Here is a 26447-nt window from a genome sequence, read left to right as displayed (position 1 = left end):
TTCTACCACAGCCCAAGAAACCAAGTCCAGTCTTATCCTTCTAAGTGGTCATTCATTTAACAGATCGTTGGTGGTTCTGTAAAGGTTAATTGATCCTAAATTTCGTTAGGTTGTTGGAACTCAGTAATACAGCTAGAAACATGGTTAGCAACACCATTCATTCATATGTTTCTTGACTTTTGTACTTTTTGATGAAATTCAATCTATTTTTTTAGACAACTTTCACAAAAGAAATTATAAAGTCCATATAGGGCTAACACATAGAGACTTGCACACGTACCAGAACTTACTTTACTTGCTACCAGGACAAAACATAGCCCTGAAGCAATCAATTAAACCACGTACATAATCCATCAGGTTACTTTTGAACACCTGAAACTTTGTTTCCAGTGTCTTTGCATTTGTTTCCCTGTCTTTGAAAGGAGAAGTAGTAATGTTTACATAGTTCAGAAAGTGACTCTTCTTGTAAAATATATAAAAAATACAGAGTAACTCAGTAAAAGGACATTTTAAAAGTGGTTGGTGAGACAGTTTAGAAAAAGAGCCATAGATCAATTTAGGAAACAAGCCTCAACCTCTGAAAATCAATTAGCCTCTCTATAACAGCAGCAGTGTAAAGCAGCTTTTTAAGGTAAAATCGCTTACAATTATCAGCTTTCTAAGAACAGCCCATGGACTTTCTCAAATGACTCTCCAATTTTCAGATAATACTTTTCATTCTAAAGTCAAAGATAATCAGACTGATGGCACCACAGAAACTCCCCACCTTCCTTCCCTGAGATGTTCCTTCTCCCATTGACACCACCCCACCACAAACCCATTTCCATTGCCTCGTTGTTTGCCCCACACTCTGCCGGTTACCACTTAATCTTCTTATGAAAATTTTCTATCCTGTGCATTTTCAGAATGGGTCACCCACATGGGGCTCCTCTCTGAGCACAGAACCGCTCTCAGGAAAGTCTTCTTCTCACAAACAAGTAACAAACCAGGGATTTCCATCAATAAGCCCGTGGTCGTTACAGCCTGGGGGAAGAGCCCAGGTTCCCAAACTACCTTTCTGATTTCATCTGAGAGCAGATGAGACCTCATTCACCGACATTCCCGTGAAGGCAGTTTGTTCACAGAGCAAAGGATTTGCGGGCAGACACATCACAGACACGTCTGTGCTCCATCCCCTGAGTGAGGAGAGGAAACACTTATCATGTCCTTGAGCTGCCCAGCAGATAACCAAGCCCGGTGCCGTGGGAACCCCTCGGGTGCGAAGGAGCCGGTGCGGGCACGGGCTGGGGCTGGACCCGCTTCAGGAGCGGGCAGGAGGAGCGGAGAAATTACCGTGAAACGCACAGAAACCGACCGAGCTGGGGCGCTTGGCTGGGACCGCGCTCGTTCGGACTGATGACAAGCAGTAAAACCTTTGTTCTTCACATTATTATCGCACCGCCCCGACGAATAAAAGCGCACCAGGAGGCGGCCGGCGCGGAGCCGGCGCTGTGAGGGGGAGCCCGGCGCGGCGCCGGGCGGGCTGGTGGCGGCGGTGCCCGGCACACCGAGCGCCCGGGTCGGCTCCGCGGTGCCCGCGGCCCCTCGGAAGAACACACGGCCCCGTGAGCCCCGGGCACTGCGGAGCCCCGTGAGCCCCGTGAGCCCCGGGCACTGCGGAGCCCCGCGTCCCCTCAGGGACCCCCGTGTGCCCTCAGGGACCCCCCGCCCGGCCCGCCCGGCCCGCGGGGCGGCGCATGCGCGTCGGCGGGGCAGAGCAGCGCGGGCAGCGATGGCCGGCGGGGAGCAGCGCGGGGCGCCCGGCGCGGGGCGGGTGGCGCTCAAGAAGGAGATCGGGCTGGTGAGCGCCTGTGCCATCATCATCGGTAAGGGCCCGCTCCGCTCCGCCGGCGCGGGGGGCAGCGGCGGCGTGCCGGGGCGCGGTGCGGTGCCGGGCAGGTGACAGAGCGCTGCCGGGCAGCGGCGAGCGGGGCTGCGGGACAGCGGGTACCGCTGTCACACACGGTCCGTCTGGAGGTGCCGGCAGAGCAGCAGTGACGGCCCCCTCCGCCCCAGAACGCGAAGTCGGGAGGTTGTTCTGGAGTCTTTTGCTCCGAGCTGTCGGGGCTCCTGCGGCGCTCCCTTCCGAGGCTGGGACAGGTGGATGGGGTACCCGCGGCCGGGGCTCTCCGCAGGGAGGTGATTCTCACATGCCACGGGGGCTCTCGGGAGGCGCTCTCGGGGTGTCCCGGGACCCGCGGGGTGTGTGGGGCGGGTTGGCGGCGGTGCCATCGCTGGCGGGGCCGCCCCGCTCGGTGCCTGTCCCGCACCCCCGGGTCGCGGTTCGGAGCCGCCGCTGCCGTCACTGAGCAGCACCGGGACACCGGGGCGGGCTGTGCTCGGCCCTCGCCCCGCTCCATCCCTGTGCGGGCTGGGGGAGCGGGGCGAGCCTGGGCAAGGAGCGCTTTCCCAGGTGAGTACCAGCACCCAGTGAGCTCGAAACGCCGTGGGAAGACCCAGCGTTCACCTTCACCCAGAGCTGTCGGAAAGACTCGCAGTGACAGCTGGGTCAAAGCCCACGGCATCAGTGGGCACAAGAGAGGCTGCTGCATCTGTGGGAATACACTGTTCGGTGGCAGAGTTGGCTGGGCCACCCCTTTGTGTCTCTGTGATTGATGTCACCAAGCCTGAGGAAGAGGATTTTACTGCAGGCTTCCTGTAGATGACCACACTGTCCTACTGCAATTTTTTACTCTTAGTCTCCTGTCCCTTTTATGTCCAATTTAGGTGGATGGGGTCTTGCAAAAGAAAAAAAAAAGAAAGAGAGAAATTTCCATTCCGTTGAACAGGATCTCTTGCATTGTGTGCAAGGCTGTTATATGAAAGGAAAATATTTCATGTGGTTCCTGTAGTGAAATACTAAAATCTGTACCTGCAGTTCGTGGGAAGATGTGTTCTAGGTGTACAGACATACCTTTACTTTGAATCCCGCAGCACATTTAAGGGGGAAAGTCTGGTTTCTGGATCTCAGTGGAGCACAGATGACCTTCAGTAAGAGTGGAGCACTAGTGGGTATTCAGTGCAGCACAGTGCTGCAAGTAAGGCACTTCCAGGGTTAGGTATTGCCTGAGTTGCTGCTGGCTGTAGGGAAAATTTATGGCAGCTATGTCATTTATTAGGTATTAGATGATGGTATCTCAAGACTGCTCCCCTGCTCTCCCAGATCCCTTTACCATCAGCCTTTCATCAACCTGACTTATTTGCAACATCTTGCAAGCAGAATACATCTATGTAACACTTGTCCAAATTAAATCTTGTGAAACAGCCCCTCATTTAATCAAGGACATTTGAGCAGGAAAAAATACATTTATGATAAAGTCTAGTACTCTCAAGTGGCTTAGGTATTAAAGAAGGTTACCTGCTCTGCCACATGAAGCCTAAAGATTCTTCTACAAGTTCCCCCATATTTTTATAAAAGACATTTGAAACACAACCCTAGAATCCTATTTTTGAGTTTGATTTGTCCATGTGCAGATGTGTGAAATCACATCAGGTGTCACAAAGTCTTCAGTAACAAAGTGATACACAGTAAGAGTATAGTATGGCTTTGTAGGTGTCACTACACAAAACATGACAGCCTCGAGTCAGAGGACACTGTAAGCCATTAGTGGAGTTAAATAAGTGACATCTTATTTAAGACTCCTTCAGCAAAAAAATAAACTAATTGATCCAAATTGGTATTAGGCAACCAGACAACTCACAAAATTTCTATATGATAAAACTCAACATTGGGGTAAGACTGATTTCCAAATAATTGAATGTGGGGGGGAAAATGGGTGCAGTTGGTGTGTCATAGCCTTTGGAACTGATGACAGACCAGGACTTTTATGTCAGCCAACATATTGAATTTCCTGTTATGAGTGGGGAAGGGAAACAAGGGTTTAGACATCAAATTCTGACACGTCCCACAGCAAAGTCACGTTGCTTGAGAACCCCAAGAAAAACAGAAATTGCCTTTAAAAAAAACCTCTTCTTGCTCTGCATGGAGCTAAAAGACAATTGTGCTTTCTTATTTTTCTTTAAATGTTCTTGCAGGTTTCCTTTATTTGAACAGTGTATGAAAGTGCTGCAGATATAGAAAATGTAAGAATGTATTTTTGCATTTTCAAACAGAAGTTTAATGCTGTGATCTGCCAGCATTACACCAAATGTTGAGGTTTAGCAGACTGTTCTACAATTCTAATCAGCTGGAGGATGGATGGAGAGAATTATAATCTTCTAGTAATTAGAAAATAAGAGGAAACACTAGGGAATATTTGGAAAATACTCTAAATATGAGCTTAAGTTATTTTGTTATTTATGTTGTGTTATTAATAAGCTGCTGGTTGCCTTCTATACACTAATTCTGCTTGTTTAAAATAAAGCATTATATGATTTGCAGTTGGAGATGAGGAGTGCTGGGGACCACTCAGAAAACAATGAAATTAAGTGAAAGAGAAGGCTTGGAGGTGGGACCACGATTATCTGGCATATTAGAGAGTGTTTCAGTAATGTCAGGGTCTCTGGATATTTCGTAGTCCATTAGCACCCCATCACAGTTGCAATCAAGGAAATAAAACCACCCTTTAGATGCAGGTACATCACTTCATCCAGGCTGAACATGACAGGCTAAGGAGGTGCTCAGCCTGCCCTGGGAACATGGGGTATGTACTGGTTCAGGAAACAGGGAGGGCAGATGCAGCCCTCATCCTGCCAGCTGCCCTGCAGCTCCCATACCGTCTGCTAATTCCCTGCAAAACAGGTGTTCCTTTCCAATCTTCTTGCCATGTTTCAAATTTTAGGACAATTTTCTTACTATGCTTCTAAATATCAGCCTTTCAAATTTTTATCCTCTCTTTATAGAGGTTTGAAAGGCTTTGACATTAGATATACCAGTTCATCTAACAGAAGATATTCAGAAAAATTAGCATAACAAAGTACATCAAATTAGGAATATAATATGCCTGTCTTATATCCACCCCATGGAACAGTCTCCTGAGTTCTTCCAGCAGCTTAGCCTTCTCACAGCCTGTCTACCCTTCATTGTTTATGTTTTTTAACTTGCATACAAACAAGCCTGATTAGAGAAGAAAGCTGTTTCCAAACTTTGTTTCACAGCGAGGCAGAAGACACATCTTTGGAGTATTCTTATGTAAATGCAGGTACTAAATACAAACCCCTCTTGTTTCAACGCTAAAAAGAGACTGATACTTAATGACTGCAGAACTGAACAGTGTTTAGTAGAAGTAACAAACCCTTCTGGCCACATCTCTGCCACAGAATTTTGGGAAGTGCCTGAGACTTGCTGTAGAAGTACCCAAACTGCTCTGTCTCAAACATGGTTATGTACAGTGAAAGCAAATCTCTCATGGGGCTCCAGACATTAATAATCTTCTAAAGTACTCAATTACCCCACAAATCAAGCTTGCCAATACCCAGATGAAGTGATACAGCTTAGAAAGTAGTGACGTACGTGTTTCATTATCCACTAGATAATAACTAGATAATTGTTTGAAACCCAAACTAGATTTTATTTAGCAGACACAGAAATCAATGCTGTACTTAATTCAACAGTTATTTTATGTACATACACATAGCTGGCTTTCCCTATCATTGGTAGAGCTATATATGTAATTAAGATTATTGCACGTGTCTTTTCTATGAGCACAGGCATATGAGCTATACCAAGAACCTCTTATCCAGTGCCTTCCTGACAGATTTGCCTCTGTAGATGAAAAGCTAAGTAAGAAGCTCCATGACTTGTCTACGTGCAGTTTCTATTGCATTCTATAGTTCTTTAGAAAACTACAAGAATTATAAACAGCAGCCTGATTAATATCTGATACCAGCCTGGTTCTTTTGGTCAGAATAACGAAATCCAGCATTCTTACATTAGAAATGTACATTTAACTGTATACACAAATTGCATGTAACAAGAGATGTTTGACTGTTTAATGCACACCAAGTAACTTTATATAAAACAGTTCAGCATCTCTTAAAACTTTTGTTTATGTGGCTTGTAAAACTGCATCAATGTAGCCAGAGGGTCATACTTGCATTATGATGAAATCTGTTGAATACTCATGAATTAATTTGTGTTAGGCTATATAAGGCCTATTAGAAGACCTACAGACTGAGCCACAATAAAATATGTCAGCTAAAACTAAATACATCTCCTTATTTTGCTGAGCACAGGCAGTCAAGTTATCTGCATCGGCTGACTTGGCATTGCTTAAAAAATGCTTGCAGTGCTCATTCTGCTCACACAGAAGTTTAGTGTAAGATCCCTTATAAAGTGGTTCCTGATTCAAGTCCAGTGACAGCATCAAAACTGTCCAGCTGACCAGTGAGCAATATGTTCAGTTGCTGCTAGTTCTGAAAGTAACTTTCTGGAGTTATCTATCCTTATCACCCAGAAAACAGCACACACCTACTTTCTTCCATAGCTGACTGGCTTTATCTTTTGCCTGTTAATTCAGGGTTTAGGCACTTGATCCAAGACAGATCAGTGAGAAATCAGACAAGTAAGTTTATTACTACAGAATTGTAATTGTCAGTTGTCCTCGTGCTCGTTCAGGTGTGATGCTCCTCCACAGGGGAGAGAAGGAGAAATCATTGCCCCTGTTGGCTCTGTTCCAAGAGCATCAGAGCTTTGACCCCTCCTGAGGATGGGGAACATCCCAGCAGTGTGTCTGGAGAAGCATCAGCAGGTGGCTGTGAATCCCCTTCAATCAGCCACCCTATGGATGCTCTTAGCAGAGTGCACACAAGCTGAAAACCTGCTTACAGCAGACATGCTTACATATAACACTTGCTTCTGCATGTACAGGGGAATTAGCATTTGCAGAAATATCACTTCCAAGGACAGCACTTCAGTGGGATTTTTCCTCCTTGTCATTAGCAGAAAACTATTTACCAGCCTTCTTGTGTGTCAGTTTGCTCTCTCATTACCACTATGTCCCCTCCCATTCTAACATGCTCTAAATCCCACAGTCTTTATAGGCAGAAAACTAGTACAGGTTTAGTTCTCTCTAAGTTTTGGTACTATTCTAAAGGAAGTGTTAAATGAACCAGAGCAATTCAGCTGTGGGGGTTATTCCATTACTCAATGATACAGAAATTCCTCAGGCTTAAACATCACCAGTATATTCCTCTCCACCTGTCTTGCTAGCTAAATGTTGGGGAAGGAGAACATATAGAAGTGGGAATAGCCTTCATAGTACTTTTTCATAACATACAAGAACTGAAGTGGAAATGGGTAGGTATTAACTCCTGCTGCCTGGGGAATCCTCTCTGATCACCTTCCATGTGCCACCATTGCTTTAGGCTGGGCTTTGGTCATTGAATCAACTGGCACCCATCAGATCCTTCTGTCTATCAAATCATTAGGAAATCATGCCTAGTCAGACACAATGGACTTCACTGGAGTAGTACCTGAGTTAAAGGGTTGCAGCAGAAAGAAAGATGTACGAAAAATACGGCAAAAAACCCACCCACAGCTCTGGGTGGTTTCTTCTGATTCCTGTGATCCCACCTGGGATCATAAAAACAGTGGTGTTGCAGCAAGAATTTTCTCCCTCTCTGAGTCCGTGTGAGAGCATTTCACTTTTATAGCTAGCTGAAGTTTCAGGACACACTTTTGTTCACTGACTTGTGAGAGTAATACAGATCACACTTCAATGGTTCTCTCTCAAAAAAAAGTGTTTCTGCGAAGAGCAAGCCTTCCTTATCTCTGTTACACACCTTGCTAACTGATCTTTTTGAGCATCCAGTTCCACATGGCACCTGCTGACATAACACACAAAATATTTATAAATGCACAACTGATTTTTTTTTTCCATGGTGATAGTTCAGGATCTGCCTGTGGACTGTAGAGAAATGTAATTCAATATCTTGTCCTCTTATAAATGCAAATTATGGTTTGGTAAAGTCGATTTTTGTTCAAGATCAATGGCACTTCTTCCTTACTAGTGAGAAACCACAAAGAGACTTTTGAGGCACTTGTGAATTTTTTTTCCATACTACTGAAAATTACATGTTCAGGTTCCATATGTACATGAAAGCTGAGAGGTGTCTGTAATTTGGTGTGATAACCAGTATGAAAAGGAGGCTGGTAATGCTGAGAAAGGTCAGACCCTGCATTTTGAAAGAAAGAAACCTAGAGATGCCCATCCAAAATGCAAGTTACATTTATGGCATGATATTTTAGGGGCAATGCCGTGTTTTCACGTTCTTTGAGACTGTTCCAACATACAGTTCTCCATCAGAATTGTTTGGGGTAGCCTTTCACCTGAGCTCAGGGAGCTGAAAACAAGCTACAGTTTCATTTGAGAGTAAAAAAGTTATGGCAAAGCTCAAATTAAAGTGTTAAAAATCCAAGGAGATTCTGCAGCTTCTGTGGGCTGGCAGTTTACCTTTGAAACTAAACTTACAGAGGAAGGCAAAAAGGAGCTGTAATTAGAAATTCCTGGATGAAACAGAACAAAATAAAACAAACAAACACCACCTCCCCAACAAAAACACAAAACAAAACAAAGCCCAAAACAAACAAAAAACAAACAAACAAACAAACAAAGAAAAAGAAAAAAGCCTTAAGGTTTTTTTTGTTTGTTTTTACTGAGTATTTCTGGACAAAGTGAAGGGTTTTGTTTGTCCATGTGCCTCTCTGCTCCAGTCTGTGTCCAGGAGAGTTCAGCATGTGAAGTCCCACATATACAATACAAAGAACAAGAGCCAAAACAGCAGCAAAAAGACAAAGTAAAAAGAACGAATCCTTCTCTTATCATCTTCAGGAACAGCAGTTGGGCCTGATGAAAAATATTTTGGGGAAAAAAAATGTACTTTATTGTATCAATTCTGTTTCCAGCTCATTAACTATCAGGTATTCATTGACTGATGGTTTTGGTTTGGGTGGGTTCAGTTTGGTTGACTTTTGCTAGTTTGGGGTGGGTTTTTTTGTCCTTCTTACCTTCTAAAAAAGTAGAAAATTCTGGTTGGGACACAGTGACTCTGATCACAAGGCTGAAGCAATGAGCTTTCTGCAATGGATGTTGGTAGTTTAGATACCCTGCAACAGAAACTCCTTCTTCCTTGGTAGATATAAAAACGAAGGTAGCATCCTTTGGTAAGTGTCTCACTCCTGATCTGGCAGTACAGTGCCTGCTTTCAGCAGTGCCATAAATCTCCACTCGTGTTCCCTTTTCCTGTGCCCTGCAGCTCATTTCCTTCTAGCATAATGTAGCCTTTTCTGTTGAGAAAGTCTGTCCTGCTTTGGCAGGCTCACAACAAGCAGAAGTGGTTTGCTGGAGGTTTAACTTTTTTGTGTTTGGAGCTTTTCGTGTGCCAAACTTTTCCTTTTGAGCCCCCGTTTTTTTGTTGGGCTGCGGGGGGAGTTTCTACTCCCTGCCACCCTTTTTTGTCATCTTGATTGCAGCATGATAAAATGAGAAGGCATTTGTCACTACTGAAGTGCCCCAAATATAAAACATCCTAACAGTGTTTGTTTTTTTTCTGCTGCTCCTGAAAAACCCAAAAGTCTCCCAAGGAGTTCTTTAGCAGATGCTCCATGGCAAAGAGCAGGGAGCCAGCAATCCAGCATGGACCGAGCATCTCAGCATCCTAATTCCTTTTTCAATGGTCCTATCCTTCTCTGTATAATGAGAGAGCATACAGAATATCCAAGCCCTGTTCTCCTGCTGAGGAAAGCCATATATAGTGGTAAATGCACGTGTTCACATGCCAGCCTCCACAAAATCTCTTTGTACAGTATTAGTTTATTCTCCTGATGTGTCCTTCTGGCACTGGCCTCTGCAATTCAGGGCTGAAAAGCAAGATTCGAAGGGTGGTTGTCTACAAATTGTTCCCATCTTCAGGAACTTGTAGATTCTGTTTTCCTGGTTGCAAGGTAATGAATGAACCAATCTGGTGTTAGGCTGAGCTGCTTAAATTCTTGTTTCTGGACATGGTTCATCATCCCTTTCAGGCAATAGAGACAAATTCCACTGGATCTCAGAGCCAGAAAGGTGGAGAGGAATATGCTGATGATGTTTAAGCCTGAGGAATTTCTGTATCATTGAGTAATGGAATAACCCCCACAGCTGAATTTCTTCAATTCATTTAACACTTCCTTTAGAATAGTACCAAAACTTACAGAAAACTAAAATCTAACTAAAATCTTTCTGCATCTGAAAGTTAGGTTGAAATTTTTTTATCTGACCCTGAAATACTGGTGTAATCACACTTGAAATATGGGGCTAGAAGATCAATACTGTAAAACATAGCATTAAAAATCAGTAAAACTCCAGGAATCAGGAAACTTCAGTTACTTCTAACTCCAAGAAATAGGTCAGTGATCTGGATGAGTGGCAGTTTTTCTGCTGTGAGAAACAATAACTCTTTCATCAGTTACATGAAGCCGCTTAATCTAGATCAGGCCAAGCATCTTAATATAGTATAGCACAAAGAATTATGTGTGAACAATGTAAGGACCTTGTCTGCAATCACGAAAGCCAGGAAAAATCAAGTTAGGGAGGAGTCTCGTTCTCTCCAATACGCTGGATCAGAGAGCTAAAATCCCCAATATGATGTGATCTGTGCCAGTGAATGTCACAAGGCTGCCCATCACAAACCCTCTAATTCACCTGTAACACTGCTCAACTCATGGGCTTGTTAATGATGCCACATTAGCTCTGGCTTAGATAATCACACAGGGATGAGCAGCCAGGCTAGAAAAAGTTGCTCTCTAGTTACAGAGATGTGTCCAGACAGTGGAGCACAGAAGTTGAGGTCTGAATACTGAAAAGCCTTCTCTGCAACACAAGCAGTTTTGTGAAAAGGCCATTGCACTCATATGCATGTGCATGATGCTGTAAGCTACAGGTCTGGCAAGATAAAGCATCCTTAGCTGGCTGCTCTCCTGTAATTCCTAAGTGTCTTCCATCTGTTTGCAACCACCCTGAGAGAAGGAGAAAACACTATTAACACATGTCACATATGATGGGTTTTTAATAGTGTTGTGCCATGAGATCACTCCTGCTCAGGCCCCACAAGGCAGGCTGATGAATCTAGAAGAGTGTTCCTTGCCTCCCTGCCCACCCATGCCTTGGAAAGGATCAATAGGGACTTCTCCTTAAACGTGAAGATAATGACTGCCAAGGAATGAGGACTTACAGCTTTAACCTGTGTGCTTTTATATCATAAAAATTCATTCTGTTGTACAAAACACCCAAGGGATCGTTTTTTCTTAGGGAGTTGCAAGGAATGGACAAAAAGAATAAAAATGAGGGGTCGAGTTCCTTCTCTGGATTATTTCAAAATTCTTTAGCAGCTCTCCTGAGAACTTAATAGAACAGGATTTGCTTGTTTGTTTTAGGGGAGGTCACCTCAGACTATATTACATTTCCATTTCCCCATGACTTATTTTTTTGTCCTGTTTTGATAGCAGATTTATTCTTTGTTAGCTGGGGTCTCAAGCCTTGTTTTGTCACTAATTTAAACCAATGCAGACAGTTCTGATGTCCATGAAAAGTATATGAAGCCATATCAGAAATATAATTCTAGAACTCCATAAACACAAAAGTTTCATCTATTCTGATACTCTTAAATGCAGTCTGAAAACCTGAAAAGCCATACATTTTGGAAATACATGTAATCAACTTTTTTTACAAATGTCTTGAAAATAGTAATAGCATTAGTTAGTACAAAAGAGCAGAGATTATCCAAGCTTGTTAAGCTTCCAAACACTGCACTTTGTCTGAAGTTAATTAAAAAATAGCTGAATCAATATTTCAAAGAATAAGGAAAAGAAGTATTTTATTCTGGTGGTGTCCTCATATGCGTAGCCTTCAGCTTGGAAGGGATTTCCATTTGTGTGACAGAATTAAAAATTTGTAATTAAAAAAAAAGAGCTGACAAACTATTTTTTTTGTGCTCTCGCTAGTAGATCTCGTTGCAGTAAAGCCATTTCTTATGGTAAACTCTGCCAGAAACCAGTAGGACACAATGTCTACATGTTTTTTTGGTTGTGGGCACAGCCAGTTCCCTAGCAACGCATTAAGATTTAAGCAGACTGTTACAAAAGGTACCCAAATCCTGTCCATACTATGAGTGTGTGCAGAAGGAATAGCTCCCCTTAGCGTGAAAAATTAAAGGCCCTCTTCTTAACAGGTCCCAAGTCCCTCAAATCCTACTGAAGGACTTCAGTGCCTCATAGGATCAGGCCTTAAATTAAATTAAAGCAGTGAGGGAGGTACAAAGCACATTAATTGTTTGTTGCTCACATACCTGAGCGAGGCTGGCAGTCACACTGCAGTGAAGCTGGGTGTGAATGAGCCTTGCTGTGTTCAGGTTGCACAGTAGTGAGCAGTGGCAACAAGTGTAATCTGTTCTCATTAATTAAAGTTATAGGAGGCCAGTCCTGTACACTCATTTTACCACAGGTCTAAAATCAACACACTTGTCGTCGACCAAACACAGTCAGGAGACAGGAGCAGCATCCTGGTCTCCCTCTGCAGCAGGGAGGGTCATCCTTCTGTATTTCAGACAGGGAAAATGGCACAAATGGCAAAAGGAGCAAATTCACTTCTAGCCACCAACTGGCAGGACCTCCCTGGAGACAGGTCTGTGAATACACCACCTGTGGAAATGCACCATCTGCTGAAATCCCTGTGTTCTTTGAGGCCTTCAAACACTGATCAGGCACTGGAAGGGAGTGGTCCCAGGGAGGTGGTGGAGTCCCCATCCCTGGAGGTGTTTGAGGACAGACTGGATGTGGCATCAGTGCCATGGGCTGGGTGACAAGGTGGGGTTGGGTCACAGATTGGATTGGATGGTCTCAGAGGTCTTTTCTAACCTGGTTGATTCTGTGATTCTGAGATACTCTGAGGACCTCTTGGCTGAGATTTAGCTGCTCAGAACTGAAAAAAACCCAAAACAATGACAAAACTTCTGAAAATTTATAAAAACCTGCTTCAAACAGAGGTCTGTTGCTTTAGGAGACTGGGAAAGAATAAAAAGACAAATCAAACATCTCCAATCTGTTGCAAAACTAGAACAGAAAGTGTATTATAACCAGGGCCCAGGGCTATTCAGGTCTGTGTTAACATGTATTTCACAGGATTAGCTAATTTAATTCCATGTTTCTGTGTACTCAAACCATCCTGTAAATAAGTTTTTCCATCCATGGGGAACGAGTGACACTCTTTTGACAAATTTTTTATACAGCTGGTCAACTGCTGAGATAAACCTGCTATATAAAGACATCAGTGGGCAACATGAAACCCACTAATTCTGAAGATACTAAATTTCAAAAGATAGTTGTGATATTTGCAAACACAGGATTCACACACACGAAAGAACACAGTAATATTGCTACCTCTTGACATCATATTACAACAAGCCCCCAAATTCCCAGATCACAGATATTTAAGAGCTTCAAGAAAAGCTGCCATTTCTTTTGGAAATCCAGAAGATTCTAGTTCTCATCGGTAAAATTGTCTAAACTGATTCTTTAAAAATAAACTAAATATTTAAAAAAAGAGTCAATATAGAAGTCAGTGCCATTTTCTGAATACGTGAGGACACAGCATTGTAAGTGCTGACTGTCAAAGTGTGGACTGAGCTGATAGGTATTTGTAAATCTCATTTCAACTCAGGCTGAGCTAGTTACCAAAGTGCACCTGAAATTCAGTGCAAGCTTTAAATCAGAGATCATTGTGCAATAGTTGTACACACCCCAGGAAGCATAAATACCTTTTTTTTTGCTTTTAAATTCCACCTCAGTTCGTTGAACATAGTAAAACATAAGCCTATCTTTATATTCTTGTCAAAATTGAGATAAAGCCACTTAGAGATGTAATGAGACCATGCTGACAGAGGTAAAACTAACTACACAGGGTTTGCTAACACAGATTTACAACCAGAAGAACGTAAATTTGAGAGTTTGAGTTATTTCTGATCAAGGAAAACCTGCAGAAACAGCAAACTTAGTGCTAAGGAGCTCATGTCTTGTTTACTTCTGCATCCAAAATAAGGCTGTGTGAGATCCCAGGCAATGGCATTAGAGCTTATAGGGGATTCTGAATCAATCTTTCTTCTCAATAAGGTAACCTGAGCTAAAACACAACAGTTAGTGTTTATGGATGACTTGTTACTGCCGTTTTCATATTGCTTTGTTTAAAATACATATTGCCTGGAATTTCAATTCAGGAAAGCACTTTGCTGTGCAGGATAATATTGAAGAATAAGCTTTACCTTGAGAGTTTAGTATGCTTAAGTTCCCATGAAACCCCTTCAGAAGTTAAGGATCAAACAATGCCTAGTTTAGTGATGCTCTTCCTGATGGATCCCAAGGTTACAGAAGCTACATAAGCACAGTCCAAAATCCACCTGAGTCTGAGCACACTTTTGCAGGGCTCATCTTTGCAGGGTCAGAGCAGAAAGCATAAAACCCACTAATCTGAGAGAAAATCAGAGGCAAGAGTGGGAATTAAGTTTTGCCTTGTTTGCAGTTGAACAAATAAGTTCAGACTGTCTTTTCTCCAGACCTGCTCTTCCCTGTGATGCTGCCCAAGGAGTCCCCCCCCCATCCCTTGGCTGAGCATGTGTGGGTTCCTGGTAGCCAGAACTGAGGGTTGCAAGGGCATCAATACACGCAAACAAAGTTTTTCATTCACAAGGAGGAACATTTTTCACAGCAAAAAGCTGCAGAGATGCTGTGTGAGGTAGGCAGGGAGGTGTCACAGTGGCTGTGGAGCAGTGTGGGGGTCAGAGAGATGATGCCAGCCTCCAGGCTGGTTTCTTCTGCTAGAGCCTAGAATTGCCTAACCAAAAACATCCTTCTGTGTGCTTGTGTTCTTGTGCTGTGTAACTCTTGCCACTGCATACCACCATTTTGTTTAATCTTTCTAATTAGGCAAATAGTACTTCCATGAGGGCTGACAGCTTTCAGGAATGGACAGGAAGTGGTTTTCCCACTGGGCAGCAGTGGCTGATAAATTTTCCAGACTGAGTAATCTGTTCACAATCACAATGAGCAAGAAGAATAGAGTTACAGGGAGAAAAAAAGGGAAAATCCCCACAGTATTTTCCATGAAACAAATTATGCTTCAAAGGTGGTGCCAGGGTCTCTACCATTGGCATGAGTAGGGCTGAAGAGTCTGGGCTGCCAAATAGCTGTATCTGTCATACTGTCCTTGCCTGACCCACAGCACTGCCCAGCACAGCTGAACTCCTTGGCTGTTTTTAAAGCTGGGTTGGTGAGCTTTACAGCAGCATTTTGTAACTGCTTTTCTTCTTGGTAGATACTGAAAATTATTGCAGGTGTAGAGGGCACCATGAGAGCCCTCCCAGAGATGCAGCTGTCACTTCTGGGATTTCTCAGCCAAGGGACAAGCATTAAATCAGCTGGATGGGATGACATCTGCCCCTTAATTCACTACAGAAGGACCTATCTCCACTATCAGTGGCTTTCCTTAAAATTAGGATTTATCTTGGTAGTAATCACCCACACAGTGTCCTAGAGAAGATCCCCCCATCCCCCAGTGTGCATGCAGGGCAGAGCTTTACAAACTGCCCATTTCTACATCAGGGGATTCAAGGACACGTTTCTGCTGTTTGCAGGTAAATTTCCAAGTCAGGATTTTGATATCTGGAGAGCACAGAAACCAGATGTTGGACAGGTAACAAGGGCCAAGACACCATAAAGTTGCACTGTTTATAGGGAACAATCAGTGTGCAGTGCTGCACTTTCTTACCAGGGCAATCCAGGCATTTTAGGAACATTACAGAGGAAACCCTCCACATCCCTCTCACAGCACCAAGGTAGGTTTGGCACTCAGATTCTCTTTGGAAATGAGTGGTAGGGCTGAAGCATCTCTAACCCCACAAGAGTACTTTACTTCGAGGGTTCACTGTAGCTCCTTTATGTGGGGGGTAATTTGAGCCCCTGTTCCCCACAGACCCCTGCCAGCAGGGATGCAGTGGGAACCACCAAGAAGGACAGCTCTGCACCTCTCTGTGGCACTCCCTCATCTTCAGCTGGCAGTGATGCCATAAACCCTGACTGCCCTGCCATAAACCCTGCTCCAGGTCCCTGATGTCAGGGAATAAGGCAGGAGAGGAAGGTGCAACTGAAGCTCAGTAAAAGCAGCTGGTTTAAGCCCCTCCTGGACACAGCCCTACTGCTGCACAGGCTGCTTTCAGTGCAGCAGTGTGGGAGCTCACTTTGAGCACATCCCAAGGAAAATGCCACCCAGTCCCCAGGGGAAGCTTTGCCCGACATTTCTGCCTTATCGTTGCAGCACACAGAGGCAAGGCACAGCAGGCTGAGGTTTGCTCTCCATGGTAATGAAATGCAGCCCACATATCCCAACACTGGCAAGAGAAGAGGAGAACAAGTCAGAAGTTAAGGAAGTGGAGAAATCAGACCAAGTACAAGAGTCAGAACAGAGGAGCAGGAAATAAAGCAGTGGACTGTGTGCCTGAAAAGAGCAGACAGAGCCTGCAGCCTGTGAAAGGATTAGCAGAATAAAAGGGAGTTCTCAATTGAGAACAACAACAAAAATCCTATCATACAGGCTTTAACTTCTCCTTTGATATAAACACATTGTAACTCAAATAAAACTGAATAAAACCGCACACTAGCAGACGTCTGTCGTCTTCTTTATTATTTCTCACACTCCTGAGAGGCCTGGTCCTGGCACCTCCTGGCCATTTTTCTGCCTTAGTGCAGATCTGTCCTCTGCACACATCATCCAAATATTTAGTCTCCAGCAGGTGGGGGCCAGCACTGACTGACGGGGACAACGGTGTCTCCTTCCAGGTGTTCAGTTAGGCCCTGCAATTTTGGGCACACAGATTTGTGAATTAATCTGTCATACCTGATGAGTGCCCACATGAATACTCAGGAGAGCACGATGCTTGTAAGAGAATGGGATCAGACTTTCCAGTGCTGGTTTTGGTCAAGAGAACATTTGCATTTGACTCTAAGTGCTATACTGAGAATATCCCCACATCATATCTTTTGCACTGAGGTCTTTCTTTACAGCACAAATGAGCCCTTCCTACAGTTACAGTCCTCTGAATGCTGTTGAAGCAGCAGATTATTTTGTGACCACCATGTTACCAAGACAGAGGCTTGATGAAGTTTCCCTTGGTTAACCTGCTTCTGCAGAAGAAAAGCAGCTGACTAATTAGCACTCGTTTTACAAATAGAAGATACCTTTTAGAAAAGTAGAAGTTTTAAACCACCATGCTTTTGTGGTTTGAAGCTGTTGGGTACCTTGGCAGAGGTTGGGCTACTAATGGGCTGAGCATGGTCAGCCTCCTGTGACAAGCAGCAGGCTTCAGCTGAACAGCAAAGCACTGCAGTCCCATAAATGCTTCTTGCAGGATTGGAGCACTGCTTTCCTCTGAGGCTGCTGGTGGAAAGGGATTCCAAACTAACCATCGTCATTAAGCAGTTTATACACCTTAAACCAGAGCCAAATGTGCAGTTACTGCTTTTAGACAACTGTTCAAATGGTCCCAGATACATTAAGGGGCTCGGGAAGAGGTTAACACAAGTTTGCCTCAAATGCTCTTCTCTAGGTTGTGAATTGTTCATCTGATTGCAACACAGCTGCCTAACACCCCCCAAAATCATGACAAGGCAGCTGGCATGTCCCAGTTGTATCCACTTGCTAGTTCTGTTCATCAGTGATCTTTGCCATTAAATCAGTCTCACGTTTCCTTAAAATAACAGAGATGAGCAGGCAGAGGTTATTCCCTCTGGGGGAGGATGCACGACAGCGCGGACTGGTTGATCACTGGGGAGAAAAGCAAACCACAAACGTGTTGGCCGCAGTAACATTCCCTAAAACGCAGGGTGAGGATGACGTTCCACCCTCGCTGCAGATAACAGGCACTTCCAGCCCCTTTCCCGAGCGATGGGCGAGGTGGCCCCTTCCCTGCCCCGAGTGCGCCCGGCAGGGGGCCCTGCTCAGAGTGCTGCGGCTCGTTCTAATAGAGATGGATTAACGTCTAATATATATATGTATTTAAATTATTTTAAAGTATATGGATATTTAAATGACTTACAGATCTCCCCAGTACCCTATGTGATAGCAATATCTAACCCCCAGTACCAAAACAGGCTGTTGCACCCTCTGTGAGGCCACATCAGGTATTATTAGTAAAATCATGCCTGAAATGTTTACTTTCCTTTACTCAGTTTTCCATTCTTCCTTGTTTCTGTTCTTCACCTTCACTGCTATAAAACTTTAGTTCTTCCAGTCTGCCTGTATTGTAGTGCTCAAAATGCAAATACCTTCTTTGTACACCTACCACAAAAAGAAAACGCTTTTTTCAGTATTTTAAGAAGCCTGATTTTTAAAGTCTTTAAAGTTGGGTGTAATGTAATCAGATTATAAGTTCTTAACCCAGTAAAATCCAGTTGGAATGCTGGAATAGCAGTTTACAATGGCTGGTCATGTTCTTACTTGCTAGGAATTTTAACATAAATATTTGAACTGAAGTCAGGTTTTAAGATAATTTAATTTTGTTAAATACTAAGCGCTGCAGACATTAATTATCACTGTTATTTTTATAACCATTTTTAAGGGTTGGTTGGGGTTGCTTTTTTTTGCAACCATATTGGCAGAGCAGCAGTAATTCATTTTCTACTGGTACAGGACTAACATTTGTTACATGCATATGAAGTTAAATGGCTGTTATTTTAATGCCAAGTTTTATAGATCCTTTGTAGATCCTTTATTAAGAGTTTTCTGAATGCTATTTAAAAGCCAAGAAATCCAAGAAATTGCATGAAATAACTTAAACACTGCCACATAGCCTAAATTCATGCTCGACCAGAGGTTAAGAAAACACACTTGAAGTGTTTGCCAGGTTTAATCCTGCAGAGTCCCCGCAGGTAATTTCTCAGGCCTGACTGCTTTGTTGATTCAGAATTTCGTTTACTCTTTGTGTTTTAATTGGGGAGGGGCACTTATAATCTCTTGTATTAGGTGTTAATGAGCTGGAGAGGAGCCTGAGCAGCACCTTGTGCCCGTCCATGTGGGAATGTCAGAGCTCGAGGTCAGCCAGGGCAGGGAGCAGCCAGTTTGTGCCCTGGGAACAAACAGAGCCACTGGGACTGGCTGTGCTGCCACAACATTTCCGGTCAGCACCAAAATTATGAGCTGCACGTTTTACCCCTTGCCTGGTTTTGTGGATGTGTCATGCCCTGGGTTCACAAACAGGCAGTGACAGTCAAACCCGGCCACTAATGTCCTCAGCTGGGAATGCTTAACTCCAATTAGCTCCCAGGGCAATTAGCTGTACTGGAGGCTGCTTAATTTAGCACTTTTGTGCTCAATAAATATAGAAATAAATATATCCACGATGAGTTACATCGTTTCCATTATTGACATAATCCACCTCATATTTAATTTGGATTTAAACAGTTTGCAAAGCACGATTCCTTTTGGCTAAGATTTTTTTTGTTGTTGCCAAACAGGATTCTCAAACCTTTACAGTACTTCCTACTCAAATAAGATTGATTTATTTATAATTCCCAGGGAGGATGCAAAGCTTCAGCATTTGTTTATAAGAGAGCTGTTTTAAGCAATGACACAGACTGTCATCCTGTTGGCCTGAAAAATGACTCTGCCTAGATGTGGGAGTCCTGAGAAGATGGGCAGACTTTTGATTATTATTCCATTTGCAGCCATCACTGAAAATTCAGTACCTGCTGTTGAGGATATGATGTACCAATGTACCAAAAGAGAGCCGTACCTGAAACCAGGTTGGTCTCAAACATTTAATTTAAAAGGAAAATTAAAAAAAAAAATCTCATTTTCTACAGCTTCATTAAAAAAGTGACAAGTAATGTCTCACATTGCCCACATTGGCACTGAGGAAGGATGCTGGACTTGATAGTCAAACAAGTCTCAGACCATCTGTTGCAACTGTGGCAACAAAACCCCCACTGTACAACTGGGGATATGATCTTTGATGGCACTGTGACTGACTACTGTCTTATTGATTCCTGCTCTCATTCCATAAACGTGGGAGGCACCTCCCCAGCCATGCTGAAGGAAGCAGGACATTCCCTCTGCCTGCCTTTGGACATCACATCTCCCCACCTCCAGCTGTGCAGTGCCATCTCCTGAGGACAACAAACACACTCCATGAAAGCAGTGATCTGGCAGGATTCATGTTCATGAACCACACACAGGTTTTTTTAGGAATTTTTCCTGCTCTAACCCTTCGCTGAACAACTACTCACAAAGTGACTTCCCTCACTGCAGCCAGAAAAGGCACAGAACGTCTTTGTTGTTAACATTTCACTTTGTAGGGTAAAGAGCTGTAGGTAAATTTCTGGTCTGTGTTACAGACCCATTCAGAATTTCAGAGGTACAACAGATCTTTAAAGAAATGCACACACGACAAAAGGCACGAGTGATATCTTTCCTTGCTGACCACACAGGAAATTGCTTGGTTTTATCCATCCATCCAGTCAGTAAGGCCATTTTTAAAGAAGTGATGGATACATTCAACAGGCTGCAAGATCCTTTACTTTTACAGTCTCTGTTGATTGTATGCTGGAGATAGAGAAGAGGTGCCCTAAGGGCTTTGCATGCTAAGTGAATACCAGGTTAATACCAATATTACCAGGTCCCTTTATTTTCTCACGAGCACAGTCATATTTACTGTTCTCCTTCAAAGTGCAGTTCTTGAAGTGTTTTGATGAGAATTCAGCTTTTGTTAAAGGACAAGTTTCAGTTCTCATAGTTACATTGAGAAACCCCCAAACCTGACCCCAAATGCACTCTCACAGTTCAAAAGCCAGAGGCAAACTGAAAGCACTGGGCTTTTCAGTAAGCCCCAAGTCCCAGTATTCCAGTCAGTGCCATGGTTCCCAAAGGGTTTGGCTCTACAGGAGGTGCTGACCTCAGGGCAGATCTGCATTCTGTGTGTGTGGGACACCCAGCCCAGGGCCGGGTCACAGAAGATCCTGAACATAATTAGATAAAGGGCTGGAGGTTTGAAAGGACAGGGGATTTAGCATTCCCTTCAGCCCAAAACAGGGGTGAGACCCACTTCCATTAAGTCAGAGGTGGAGCATGGCTCACAGGAGAGACTGAGCCCACCCAGGTCAGTGCCACCTTACAGCAGCTGGTTCGTGTCTGTCCAGCCTCCTGGGCACCAACAGGCTCGTGGGGTCGCAGCCACATACGGGGTGGAGCTGGGCAAAGATGTGCTCAGTATTAAAAACACTTTAAAAGCATAAATTCCCATCTGATAGGATTTTTTCCTTTGTTATCCATGCCGTGTCCTCCCTGCAGTTGCTGCAATATGCACTTTTCCCCGTACAAAGCACAGTATTTGTCATCTCTTGTTTGTAGGTGTTTGTTGCCTTTTTTCCTCCTTTTCACAATAGGGCGGAATAAGTGGTATAACAATACCATGAGAACTTCAGCTTTTGTTTAAAAATTGTGTTCCTAACCCTTATGAGTCATTTTAGAAAGTTGTCTAAATCTGAAGTCTAAATTTACAAAACACAGAAGGCAAGTGAAACAGCCTGAAGTATATCACTCCTGAGATCTTACCCAGTGTCATGTTTTGGTTTGGGTTGGTTTGGGTTTTTTTTGGACAATGTTGAGAGCTCTTTTCACATCCTAGGAAAATAGGAAAGGGGGGAGGGGGAATTAAAAAAAAAAAAAGGGAAGAAATGTCAGTGTTTTCACCTCTGCAGTCAAGTGACACATCCAGCAGTGATGTGCAGCTGAGCAAGAGCATTCTGGGGTCTTAGTGAATGTGTGCAACCAGCAGATCACCCAAGGTCTTGCTGGCTCTGCCAGTCCTGCCAGGGTTATCTTTTCACACCAGTGAGCAGCTCCTGAGCAGTTTTATGGGCAAGTTTCTCTAAGTAAAGAACAAAAGTGCTTTTCTCTAACATCAAGCAGGCATAGCTGCAAGGTTTACCTTTCTCCTTGCCCCCAACACAAACCACTCTCATCGTGGATAAGAAAATAAATTTAAAATTAAAAAAAAAAAAAAATCCCATCCAAAGAATTTAATTTGTCAAGTTCAATGCTCTTAAATACCTCTTGAAAACTCTCAACTGATTAGAGCAGGAAGAGGGTTTTGTTCCAGTGGTCAGTATTTTTGCAGGATGTCTTTTCAAGGCTCTTTGGTGCTATACAACAGAGTTGTTGAGGACAGCTTCTGTCCTGCAAAAAAACTGATTTTTTTAAATTTTTTTTTTAAGGCTAGGAATATGACAGGGCTGAGAAAGTGATTGGGTTTTTTTAGTTGTAGTAGAAACATTTTCACATGCCAAGGGAGCAGAGTTGGGCCAGCAGACAGACAAATTCACATTCATCATCCCTCTTTCCCCACCTTGGCACACTTCACCTGCCCTGTTTCACATGACTCCATCTCTCCCCATGTTTCATTTTTGGCTGTGTAATTCTAGACAGCCTGTTCTTTATTATATTTGTAAGGTATGCCCATGACAGGGACACGTGAAATTCAAGCATTAATTTCTTTTTGGTTCAAAGAGGTAGTTTTGCAGCAGAAAACTCTAGTAGAGGCCATGAAGGAGCAGAGAAAGTGGCTGTTTTAAAAGAAGTAATTAGGTTTTTTTCCCTGTCTTCACATCTTAGAAATAAAAAAATGCACACAGTGAGTGTCAGGAGTACCAGCACTCGTAAAGTGAAAGAATCCTCCCTGACCCAGCACAGCAATGACAGTTTCCTTGAACTGCCCAGCAAATTTCTGTCTCACCCCAGAGCTGCTCACCAAATTCCCTCCAGTTCCTGCTTTGAAATACCTACATGCATGTGAAACATTTGCCTTGCTGCCAAACCTTCTGGCCTGAGGATGTGGGCTCAGGGACGTGAGACCTCCTGAGAACTGCTGCTCATCAGGCAGTTCATGTCATCCCATTTTCTGCAGCGTTCCAGCACCTCCACCATATCTATTTTTAAACATGCCCTACGCCAAGTGAAGGGATGGTACCTTTTTAGGCACGTTTATCACTTTCATGGCAGGTTTCCATAAGAACATTTTGTTGTCAGAAAGGGTGTGGCACTTCCACTGATATGGTTTTTGCACCTGATGCAAGAGCAGAGTCATAGGAAATCCACAATGAATTTGGAAGATAACTTTGCCTTATCACTCATTCATCCATGGAGGACGTTAGATTGTTTTAAATATGCCTAGTTACTTAATTTACAACAAAAATCCTATGAATGTTTGTATGAAAGAACGATCCAGAATGCTGTCTGGTCCTTGCCCTGTTCCTTGAGATAGATGTACCCAGAAATATTCTCCTTAAACAAAAGAAGTTCTGCTGTTTCCAGCTCAGACAGACTTACAGATGAGGAGGACTGCTTTGGCAGCCTTGCCATAAGAGGAAGCCATCACTCTAAGCAGTTTGGGTTTGAGTAAGAGCCCCACTGCTGATGCCCCTCACTGCCCATCACCCAGCTGGGCAGGGATGAGCCATGCCCCTTCTTGGAGGCAGAAACTGGAAGCTCAGAGATATTCAGGCCTTTGACAATGTCAAGTGCAAGCATTTAAAAAACACACCAGCAACTACCTGCCTGTGCATTTAGACTGCACTGTGGCACCCCTGTGCCAGGTGACTGCTGCCACCTCAGCTCACCAGGACTCGCTGTCCCTTCCCTGGGTCCATCACAGCATGGCCTGATCACACTGCTTCCCAGGGAGCTGCTGATGCTCAGCTCCCCTTTTCTCCACCCTCCCCAGCCCAGGGCAGCTCTGCCTGTCACAGAAAGCCATCAGCTCACCCCACAGTGGAGCTCAGGGGTCACCCTGCCAGCCCCACACAGCACAGGTCTGCAGAGACACCACCTGGGATTTCCTGTCCCTTACCAGTTTGAGGGACACTGTGCTGTGTTTGGATTGCATCCTTCCTCCACATCCTGACACAACAAAAAGGGGGTGGAAGCTCTCACCAAGAGCCTGCTGAAGGATGGGCAATGGCACCTGCTCTCTGCTGCCAAAACCAGCAGCAAAGCTGAACTAAGGTAAAAGAAAGCCCTGAGCAGGAGGAGAGGGCAGGAGAGAAGCCAGGGGACTCTTTTAGGGGTTATTCTGTCTTTGGGCAATTCCCATTTGTTCAGTACTGGGGTTGCCAGAAGGGAATATTGTCCCATCCCAAAGAGGCAGTGGAAAGCTACAGATCTATTTTGGTAAAAAGCACTATGTGTGAACTTCAGCATGCTCTCCAAAACACCACTGGCTCCTCCCAAAAGCACAATGTTTCCATGTATATTGGTTTTTGGAAGATAGAGACACATGGGTATGTATGCTGACAGGTAGCATATGTACATTCTTAAGACTCTTTTATATCTTAAGCCCTTTCTCCACATGCATGAGTCCAACTGTTACAAGGACAGCACACAGCAGTACCAAAGACTGTCAAGACAGTTTTTAAACTCCCAAGGCAGGTGTTTCTTTTTCAGCTTAAACTCAAGATTTGTTACAGTTCTTGGACAGGGCATCAGCAGTCTTCCAGAAAAAACTTGTTTGTTTTAATGTATTGCAATGCTTCAGCCAGCAGCAGAAACCATGACCAAAAAGCCCCACAAATTCTCTTAAATAAAAAGGTATAATAAAGTATTAAATATGCTTTAGCAATATATTAACTCTTCATCTTTCTCCTTGAAAGATTTCACCACTGCACTCCAGCCGTGGAGCTTCTCAGTAGGGAAGACCCAGAACAAATCTATCAGTGCAATGAAAAATACTGTGCAACTGGTCTGCATCAAAGCCATTCCTTCAGCACAAGCTGCTGAGATTAATGCTGCAGCAATGCTTAGGGCTCCCTGTGCTACTTCAGCTGAGGAATAACTACATTTAATCTTACTGTTACTCTAGTATGATCTAGTTTTGTTAAATCTACATCCCTCCTCTGATTTTTTTTTTTTTTAATGTATAGAAAGTGCTTCTGTGCCTATCCCAGCTGCACCAGGAGGGTCTCTGTCTTTCCCAGGGACTCACTCCCTCCACAGCTAAAGATCTCAATGCTGACAAGGTTTTCCAGAGTTCAACCATTGATCTCCTTTAAGCCATTAACTTCTGGCTTCTCCTTACCTGTGCATCATGAACATTAAAAAAAAAAAAAAGCAGCCCATGCACACAAACCAGGAATTCCTTACAAATATTGTCTGTATATTTGCAGACTTATTGTCTTCGGTTCAGCTCCTCTCCAGGGGCCAGGAAGCAGCCACCTATGCCACCAGAGCTGTTTATTTTCTACCTTAATTCCATTCCAAACCAGAGATGGGGTGTCTGCAAACACACAGCTGTGTGCAAGCACGACCAGGGCACACCTGCTGCATGAGCTGCACTTCAGCACCTGCTTTAAAGAAACACAAGGACAAAACTGAAGCCAAACACAGCAAAATTTGGGATAAGTGGGTGTCTTCAGGGAGCTCTCATTTGCAGATGAAAAGCATTTATAAAGCAAAGGGGAGGAAGAGCATAAATCTGATGACATGCAGGTTCAAAGGTTGCAGAGAGGCTGGTTTAGGTGACAATACCTCATTAACACAATTTTATTTGTGTGACTGCACTGATAAGAAATACTTTTAAAGTCAAGTTTATAAGTGAGGATTTTAAGACCAACTCATAAAAGAGGAAAGCCTACCACAGAGTCCTACAACAGCAGGGTCTTCACATCCTTTGGGAACAGTGCTCTTTAGATATTGCTCAAAAAAAATCTCAAACCTGACAAAAAAACATCTTCTTCAAAGGAGGTCTGACCTCAGTCTCCTCCAGACTGAACGAACCAAGTGCCCTCAGCCCTGGCCCCACATGGAAAAAGAGCCCTTGTGGTATCCAGCACTCCTTTCCTACTCCCAGCACTGTCTCAGCTCCCATTGTCTCAATTGGTCATATTGTCCAATGTTTCAGTCACCCCACATTATCCCTTTAAAATCTGTGGCTGATGACTAAGCAGCACAGGTGTTGCAGGTACAAAATGTAAATGGATTTATACTATTTCAGACCTTGAGGTGACTTTTTCAAGCACACTCTTAAATCTGTCCTGGTGGCAAGTGCACATTTTTGCCCCATCATTATAGATGATCTCCCAACCTCCCTGAAACCGGACCTTAACTTGTTCAAATTCCTCTTAAAAGGGATGAAAAATCTTCACTACAAAGTCAGTTCTAACTCCTTTTGATAAAACACTTGGCCATGGCAGGTGAGAGCAAACAGATGAGTAAGTTCGTGCCACAAAACTCAGGGATCCTCCCCTGAGTCTTACCGTGCTTCAGCAGAGCTGAGCACACAATTACCATCCTTGATTGCTGATAAATGGCAACACTTTTGCCAGGGTGTAATCAGATAAGGTGTAATCAGATAAAGTGCAATCATGCGAAATCTGAAACCGAGCGGGGGCTGTGGGCTTGTCT

General features: G+C 43.8%; 1 protein-coding gene across 1 annotated transcript in view; it reads left to right on the top strand.

Annotated features, from left to right (window-relative positions):
• The first annotated feature begins 1771 nt into the window (after positions 1 to 1771).
• SLC7A10 (solute carrier family 7 member 10) overlaps positions 1772 to 26447 on the top strand; it is a 40842-nt gene continuing 16166 nt past the window's right edge. Inside the window, exon 1 of the mRNA XM_051805990.1 lies at positions 1772 to 1865. Within this exon, the coding sequence (XP_051661950.1) occupies positions 1772 to 1865 (94 nt within the window). The remainder of the gene's footprint in view (positions 1866 to 26447) is intronic.

The sequence above is a fragment of the Manacus candei genome, unplaced genomic scaffold (genome assembly GCF_025592945.1).
Source record: "Manacus candei isolate 608988 ecotype Guabito, Panama unplaced genomic scaffold, ASM2559294v1 h1tg000065l, whole genome shotgun sequence".
In the NCBI taxonomy this organism is placed as follows: Eukaryota; Metazoa; Chordata; class Aves; order Passeriformes; family Pipridae; genus Manacus; species Manacus candei.
The sequence above is the reverse complement of the archived record's forward strand: the minus strand, read 5'-3'. Positions and strand labels throughout refer to the sequence as shown.